The sequence below is a fragment of the Somniosus microcephalus genome, chromosome 11 (assembly GCF_052327205.1).
Source record: "Somniosus microcephalus isolate GS21.2 chromosome 11, FLI_Smic_1.0, whole genome shotgun sequence".
Taxonomy (NCBI): Eukaryota; Metazoa; Chordata; class Chondrichthyes; order Squaliformes; family Somniosidae; genus Somniosus; species Somniosus microcephalus.
Genome location: NC_140997.1, coordinates 126,155,280 through 126,164,231, shown reverse-complemented (window position 1 = coordinate 126,164,231; position 8,952 = coordinate 126,155,280). Strand labels below are relative to the sequence as shown.

General features: G+C 43.1%; 1 protein-coding gene across 6 annotated transcripts in view; it reads right to left on the bottom strand.

Moving 5' to 3' along the window:
• Nucleotides 1-1,178: 1,178 nt before the first annotated feature.
• The window catches only part of mst1 (macrophage stimulating 1), a 124,534-nt gene continuing 116,760 nt past the window's right edge, over nt 1,179-8,952 (bottom strand). For 4 of the 6 annotated variants that reach the window (XM_086001232.1, XM_086001233.1, XM_086001234.1 and 1 more), the window contains 3 exons: nt 8,213-8,319; nt 2,742-2,881; nt 1,179-2,052 (listed from right to left, as the gene is read on the bottom strand). In XM_086001232.1, coding sequence (XP_085857358.1) covers nt 1,894-2,052; nt 2,742-2,881; nt 8,213-8,319 — 406 coding nt within the window. In that variant the 3' untranslated portion in view covers nt 1,179-1,893. The other 2 variants (XM_086001236.1, XM_086001238.1) reach the window with 2 other exon arrangements.

Here is an 8,952-nt window from a genome sequence, read left to right as displayed (position 1 = left end):
TGGATTTCAAATTGGCTCATAACTGGATTTTTACCATGACGGTCTTGTGCAAGATTGGACGAGTGGAGGCGGCAACTTGCCCAATGTGTGGGACACGGGATGAGACTCTGTCCCATTTACTGGTGTTATGTCCGCAGTTAAATGACTTTAAGTACTATGTTCGACAGTTGTGTGAAGCTTTTTTGCTGGGTGGGGACCGAAGAGCGAGAATGGGAATCCCGTGGGACTCAATTTTGAGATGGGGATTGCAGGAGAGTCTGCTAGAGTCTAGCGGAGCGGCAATTAATTTAATGTTCAGTTTGGCTAGATTCGTGATTGTGCAAAGAAGGAATGCTCTGTTTTTTAAGGGGAGGAGAATCAATCTAAAATAGTATTTTAAATATAAGCTAAAAGATCATTATAAGGCTCTGTGGATGTTTTATTCAGAAAGGAATTTAAGGACAGTATTTTACAACCAATTTTTAAAGTACAATCAATTAATATATGTTACAGGTGACAAATTAAACTTCAGGTTTTGATGTTAAAATGTGGTGGCGGAATGGCTGTGCAGAGTGGTGGAATTGATTTGTATCATACAATGTAATGATCACGATGTTGTAAATGTTCTTAATGTTCAATAAAGTATAATATTAAAAAAAAGTGGGTAGCACTCTCACCTCTGAGTCAGAAGGTTGTGGGTTCAAGTCCCACTCCAGCACCAAAATCTAGGCTGACACACCAGTGCAGTGCTGAGGGAGTGCTGCACTGTTGGAGGTACTGTCTTTAGGATTTGATATTAAACTGAGGGCCCGTCTGCTCTCTCAGGTGGATGTAAAAAGATCCCATGCACCATTTTGAAGAAGAGTCGGGGAGTTATCCCTGGTGTCCTGGTCAGTATTTATCCCTCAATCAACATAACAAAAATAGATTATCTGGTCATTATCATGTTGCTGTTTGTGGGAGCTTGCTGTGCACAAATTGGTTGCCGAGTTTCCCACAGTGACTACACTTCAAAAATACTTCATTGGCTATAAAGCGCTTTGAGATGTCCGGTGGTCGTGAAAGGCACTATATAAATGCAAGTCTTTCTTTGTGATTTCACTGTGTAACAGTCCAATGTTCACTCACTGTCTTAATTAATATACTTGCACAAAGCGAATTATGTTGGTCCAGGACATTCAAGTAACTGAGAAATGGAAGATTGTTCAATATTTATTTTGGATACAAGTGTTAGTTGGTTTTCATTTGTGTACAAATAAAAACTATATTTAAATCATTTTGTCATTACAATAATGTCATTCGTGACAAGTTTGATAATGAGATTTAAGAATAAGTTCACAGATGCTCTGAAGCTCTACTTTAAATAGAACACATAAAATAATAAAAAGTACATAATTCCAGGGATTTGACATTTACTATTACAATACACTGACTGTACTGTGTGCTGTGCGGGTATACATGAGGAGACACACAGATTAAACTGTAAAGGACGGTTTAATTAAATGTCAGCAATTCCTAATAATGATAGAAGTACCAAAAGAGCTGTCCTATGTAGCACACCTCAATGACCTGTCAAAAGAGACATCCCAAATATCAGCTGTTTAAAATCTTTAAATTAATGCCTAACTTGCAAAGCAGTGCTGATTGAAAATCTGCAATTTAATTAAATAAGCATCCCGTACATAACTTAATTTATCCATTGAATAGCAAATCCTCCCATACATAATGAGGTTTGAACATTAAACTGCTTTTCAGTTCTAAACTGCAAAATGGATAAAGGTGATCATTCTGACAGCCACACAAAAATAATGTTGCATCAAAAACAGTGTGGGTAGTGGGGACAGACATATTCATGTCATTGCAGCTGCTGATTTTTACATCTCCCATTGAAAGCATAAGCTCTGATCTTAATGCCTATAGTTCCATGACTTTTTTTATCCAGTCCACATACATTGCAACTCGGACAAAGATCCCAGGCTGATTCGGCCGTCCGCACCCACGGCCTGGAATGATGACTCCCTCGAGCACCCAGCAATCATGGGCAAAGCAAGCAAAGGGTCCACCGTAATCCCGCTGAAAGACACGAGAAACTGCTTTAGGTTTCATGGGAACACAAGTGCAATAACAGATACCGCCCCTGAACCCCATCCCACTTGGAGAAGGGTTTTCCAAACGTGGATTATTCATCTCATTCCTCACTTGGAGAAGGATTTTCTCAAATCAAAACCCTGATTTATTCAAAATCCTGTGCCTCTCACCCGCCACTCTATCACTTTGTCTGCACCCACTCTGCAGGCCTGTGCCTCTCACTGGCTGCACAGGCGGTAGAGATACAGTCCAGAGGCAGCATCAAACATTGCCAGGTGTGCGTAATTTGGGTATTGCTGCCTCTATTACAGGCCCCACGAAGCACTCCTGGTTCAGGTGTGGCGTAGGTTGAACACAAAATGAAGCTCCCTCCACACTGTCCTTTCAAGCACGCGGAGGCCACATATAAAATAGCTTAAATGGGTAGTAGGGTCAAACTCTTAACTCTGCTGACAAAATGTCCCAAACCCAAATAAAGAGTCTCTGCTGCTGCCTCATTGTGGGATCTCCATTCTTCTGCAGCGTCTCTGGCAAACGCTTGCACACTATCAAAAACTCTGATACCAGCACTCTGGGCTGTGGTTCGGCTCAGGCCCCAGACAGTGTGCTGGTCAGACTCCTCCCTCATCTGCTGTTGTTGATCGCTACAGTTTGCTTCTGTCCTTGTTTCTTACCTCACACGCTCCAGCTCCCCGTACAACAGTCCCAGCACAGATCTCCGTCTCAACCACACGGCCTCTGTAGTACAGATTGCATTCCTTGTTACTCATCACTGGCATCTCCAGGATATTCAGGACTTCATCATTGCCTGTGCCTACACATCAAGAGGAAGCTTTCAGGGCAGACAAAGAGATGGAACAAGAGATGGCAGAGGGGCTTGGTCCGACAGACTCTGAGCGGATAGCCCAATGGTAATACCCAGGAAGGTCCCATTAAAGATTTGGATCATCACTCTTTTTATTTCTGGCCTGAAAGGCAATACAAAGTATTGGACACACCAAACAGCCCTGCTATTCACCTTCTCTCTCTCTTTTCCTGCTTTGGCAAAATATGACTGCAAGTACTGCCCATCCCAATATTACAGATCCACGCCTTGCAAGTACTGCACTGTGGTGAACGCCCAGTTTGTTTGAAGCACCGAAAGGGCTTTGCCCGTGTGCTGCATTATGCCAACTGTAACTGATCTAAGTTATCCTGGTTACAGGGTTTTCAGACGAGATAGAGAGGGGGATAAAAAAGGAGGGGGGGTCGCAATATTGATTTAAGAATCAATTACAGCTGTGAGGAGGGAGGATATCTTAGAAGGATCATCAAATGAGGCCACATGGGTTGAACTGAAAAACAAAAAAGGGGCGATCACACTGTTGGGAGTGTACTATAGACCTCCGAACAATCAGAGGGAGATAGAAGAGCAAATATATAAGCACATTTCTGAGAAATACAAAAATAGGGCAATAATATAGGAGATTTCAACTTCCCTAATATTAACTGAGATAAAATTAGTGTGAAAGGTATAGAGGGAGCAGAATTCTTAAAATGCATTCAGGAGAACTTTTTTAGCCAGTACGTAGCAAGCCCAACAAGAGCAGGGGCGGTTCTGGACCTAGTTTTAGGGAATTAAGCTGGGCAGGTGTAAAGGGTATCAGTGGAAGAGCATACTGGTGGTAGTGATCATAATTCAGTTAGATTTAGGGTGGTTATGGAAAAGGACAAGGATAGACCAGGAATAAAAGTTCTCATATTGTGAAAAGCTAATTTTACTAAGCTGAGAGGTGATTTAGCCAAAGTTGACTGGAGACAGAAACTTGAAGGTAAATCAGTGTCACAGCAGTGGGAGACATTCAAGGAGGAGATAGTGAGGGTTCAAAGCAAGTATGTTTCCTTAAAGAAAAAGGGTGGGACTAACAAATCTAGAGCTCCCTGGATGTCAAGGGGCATACAGGGTAGGATAAAGAAAAAAAGGGAAGCTTATGACAGATACCGAGGACTCAATGCTGCAGAAAGCCAAGAGGAGTATAAAAAGTGCAGGGGTGAAATTAAAAAGGAAATTAGGAAAGCAAAGAGAGGGCATGAAATAATATTGGCAAGTAAAATCAAGGAAAACCCAAAGATGTTTTATAAATACATTAAGAGCAAGAGGATAACTAAAGTAAGAGTAGGGTCTATTCGGGACCATAAAGGTAACCTGTGTGTGGAAAGCGGGGTAGGAGGGAAAACATATGATGTAATTAAATCAATGTATACAAACAACAAATGTGCAGTTAAAATTGGAGACAAACAAACAAAATACTTCCCACAGGGGCGGGGGGTGACGCAGGGCTCGCCAATCTCACTGACACTCTTTAATATTTACATAAATGGATTGGCAAAACTACTTGAACAATCTACAGCACCCGGCCTCACCCTATATGAATCCAAGGTTAAATTCCTCCTCTATGCAGACGACCTGGTTCTGCTGTCACCAACTAAAGAGGGGCTACAGCAGAACCTGGACCTGCTGGAGTCGTACTGCCAGACTTGGGCCCTGACAATAAATCCCCAAAAAACCAAAGTCCTTGTGTTCCAGCAAAGATCCAAACATCAGGGACCCAAAATAAATTTCACAGTAGGAACAACCAAAATTGAACAAACCACTAACTACACATACTTGGGCTTAAAAATCAGTTCTACAGGAAACTTCAAACTGGCTGTGAATGAACTGAAAGAGAAAGCAAGAAGGGCTTTCTATGCCATCAAAAAATCAATCCAAATAGAAATCCCAATTAGCATTTGGCTCAAAATTTTCAAATCAGTAATTGAACCAATTGCACTCTATGGCAGTGAGGTATGGGGACCGCTAACTCAACAAGAATTTGCAAAATGGGACAAACACCCAATTGAGATCCTACATGCAGAATTCTGTAAAAGTATCCTCCGGACTCAAAGGAAAACAGTAAACAATGCATGCAGGGCGGAACTAGGCCAATATCCATTAATAATCACTATCCAAAAACGAGCCACCAAATTTTGGAACCACCTACAAATGAGCAACCCCCAATGCTATCACTACGACGCCCTGAAATGCCAAGAGCTGACCATAAAGAAGAATACCCTCAGTCAACTAGTCCTGGGACTCAGTGAAGTAACTACTAACAATACTAACAATAACCAGCCCCAGGACAGTGACAGGGTAACACAAAGAATTCGACCCAACACAATCGTCGCTAAGCAAAAGGAAAAATATCTGACATATTGGGCAGAAACAACAAAAACCCAAAGCAAACTCAATTGCTACTTGGCCCTAAACAGACAATACAACATAGCTGATTACCTGACCATGGTAAAGGATAACAAACTGAGAAGAACCTTGACAAGGTACAGACTTAGCGAACATAGCCTAGCGATCGAAAAAGGCAGACACAGGCAGACCAGGCTGCCAAGAGAAGACAGGATATGCACTCACTGCAGTCAGGGAGTAGTGGAGACAGAGATGCACTTCCTCACAGCCTGCGGAAAATATCAGGGCATCAGGGAGAATTTCTACCAAAAATTCTCACAAATATGCCCTGATTTCAGAAATCTGAATGACAACCAAAAACTCCCATTCCTACTGGGAGAGGAGAGAAGCTGTGTAACACTGGCGGCACACTATGTTACAGCTTGCCATGAACAGAGGGACAACCAGTAAACTAAGAAAAGAATATATATAAACAATGCGAATGTATATTTATACACTCAGGGATATACCTGTTTATACACTGTATGAATAGAACTGCGTTTATGTGCTAAACCATAAATGTATTTTGATGCTTTGGCAACATAAGATGTAACTTATCATGCCAACAAAGCGATTTGAATTGTGAAAAAATTGTGAATTGTGTGGAAGCGGAAGACATGGGTATGGTTCTTAATGAATACTTTGCATCTGTTTTCACAAAAGAGAGGGACAATGCAAACATTGCAATCAGGGAAGAGGAGTGTGAAATATTAGATGAAATAAACATAGTGGAAACATAGGAACATGGAAGATAGGAGCAGGAGTAGGCCATTCGGCCCTTCGAGCCTGCTCCGCCATTCAATGAGATCATGGCTGATCATCCAAATTCAGTACCCTGTCCCTGCCTTCTCCCCATATCCCTTGATCCCTTTAGCCTCAAGAAATATATCCAACTCTTTCTTGAATATATTTAATGAACTGGCCTCCACTACCCTCTGTGGCAGAGAATTCCACAGGTTCACCACTCTCTGGGTGAAGAAATTCCTCCTCATTTCAGTCCTAAATGGCTTACCCCTTATCCTTAAGAGGAAGTATTAAGGGGTTTAGCATCTTTGAAAGTGGATAAATCCCCAGGCCCGGATGAAATGGATCCCAGACTGTTAAGAGAAGTAAGAGAGGAAATAGCAGAGGCTCTGACCATCATTTTCCAATCCTCTCTGGCTACAGGTGTGGTGCCAGAGGACTGCTAATGTGGTACCATTGTTTAAAAAGGGAGAAAGGGATAGACCGAGTAATTACAGGCCAGTCAGCCTAACCTGGGTGGTGGGAAAATTATTGGAAAAAATTCTGAGGGACAGGATAAATCTTAATTTAGAAAGACACAGATTAATCAGGGACAGTCAGCATGGATTTGTTAGGGGAAGGCCATGTCTGGCTAACTTAATTGAATTTTTAGAGGAGGTAACAAGGAGGGTCGATGAGCGTAGTGCGTTTGATGTAGTCTATATGGATTTTAGCAAGGTTTTTGATAAGGTCTCACGTGGTAGACTGGTCACGAAAATAAAAGCCCATGGGATCCAAGGCAAAGTGGCAAGTTGGATCCAAAATTGGCTCAGAGGCAGGAAACAAAGGGTAATGGTCGAAGGGTGTTTTTGTGACTGGAAGGCTGTTTCCAGTGGAGTTCTGCAGGGCTCAGTACTGGGTCCTTTGCTTTTTGTGGTATATATCAATAATTTGGACTTGAATGTAGGAAGTATGATTAAGAAGTTTGCAGATGATACAAAAATTGGCCGTGTGGTTGATAATGAAGAAGAAAGCTGCAGACTGTAGGAAGATATCAATGGACTGGTCAGGTGGGCAGAACAGTGGCAAATGGAATTCAATCTGGAGAAGTGTGAGTAATGCATTTGGGGAGGGCTAACAAGGCAAGGGAATACACTATAAATGGTAGGACACCGAGAAGTGCAGAAGATCATAGGGACCATGGAGTGCATGTCCACAGATCCCTGAAGGTAGCAGGACAGGTAGATAAGGTGGTTAAGAAGGCATACGGGATACTTGCCTTTATTAGCCGAGGCATAGAATATAAGAGCAGGGAGGTTATGCTTGAACCGTATAAAACACTAATTAGGCCGCAGCTAGAATACTGCGTGCAGTTCTGGTCACCACATTACAGGAAGGATGTGATTGCACTAGAGGGGGTACAGAGGAGATTTACGAGGCTGTTGCCTGGGCTGAGGAAATTTAGCTATGAGGAAAGATTGGCTAGGCTGGGGTTGTTTTCTTTGGAACAGAGGAGGCTGAGGGGAGACCTGATTGAGGTGTATAAAATTATGTGGGGCCTAGATAGAGTGGATAGGAAGAACCTATTTCCCTTAGCAGAAGGGTCAATAACCAGGGGGCATGGATTTAAAGTAATTGGTAGAAGAATAAGAGGGGATTTGAGGAGACATTTTTTCACCTAGAGGATGGTGGGGGTCTAGAACTCACTGCCTGAAAGGGTGGTAGAGGCAGAAACCCTCATCACATTTAAAAAGTACTTGGATATGCACTTGAAGTGCCATAACGTACAAGGCTACGGACCAAGTGCTGGAAAGTGGGATTAGGGTGGATAGCTCTTTGTCGACCGGCACGGACAAGATGGGCCAAATGGCCTCCTTCTGTGCTGTAAATTTCTATGATTCTATGATTTTATCCCACCTTTTGCTTCTGCTGTTTGTTAATCGAGGGGTGAAATCATTGGTTAGGATTTCAGTTCATGACCAGCATCACCACCAATGTCACTCTCGATCCGAGCTCAGGAACTGCACCAAAGCAGGTCCTTTCCCTTCCACTGCGTTGGTAGTTTGAACCGCAAACTGGTTCAGACCGCTATTAAGGGTCCATGTGAAGCGTGGACAATGCGGGTGCCGTTTGAACTCTTAGTCGAGTGCTGGAAGCTGCCCTTACCTTGGGTCTCTCCCCATCCTGCTATCTCACAACTAGTCCCTTCAGGAACGATGTACCGCTGAGGGGGTAGACATATCACAGCAACCCGGCTGTTCAAAGTCACAGATCTGTATGGGTGAAAATATGGAAGAATCAGAGATCGGTGCGGCGCATCCAGTGTTGAATGTGGAGACTTGATTGCGCAATCTAGGCTGACATTCCAGTGCAGTACTGAGGGAGTGCTGCACTGTCGGAGTTGCCGTCTTTCGCATGAGATGTTAAACTGAGGCCCCATCTGCCCTCTCGGGCGGACATAAAAGATCCCATGGCACTATTAGAAAAATAGTTTTCCCCGGTGTACTGGTCAATATATATCCCTCAAGCAACATCACTGAAACAGACCATCTGGTCATTATCACATTGCTGTTCGTGGGAGCTTCCTGTGCGCAAATTGGCTTCCGCGTTTACTACATTACAACAATGACTACACTTCAAAAATTCTTCATTGGCTTTAAAGCGCTTTGGGAAGTCCTGAGGTTGTGAAAGGCGCTACATAAATGCAAGTCTTTTGTTTCTTTCTTCCAGATTCTGGGATTTATTTCATTGTGCTTCCAGAGCCCAGATCATCACTGTCCAATTCCAGGAACCCCTTCTCAGTACCCACAACATGTTTGTCCCCAGGGCTCCAAGAGATAGGCCTCCTTCAAATCTACCAGACACAGGACACCCTCGCCAATGTTCCCGGACCCCAGCTCTTCTGG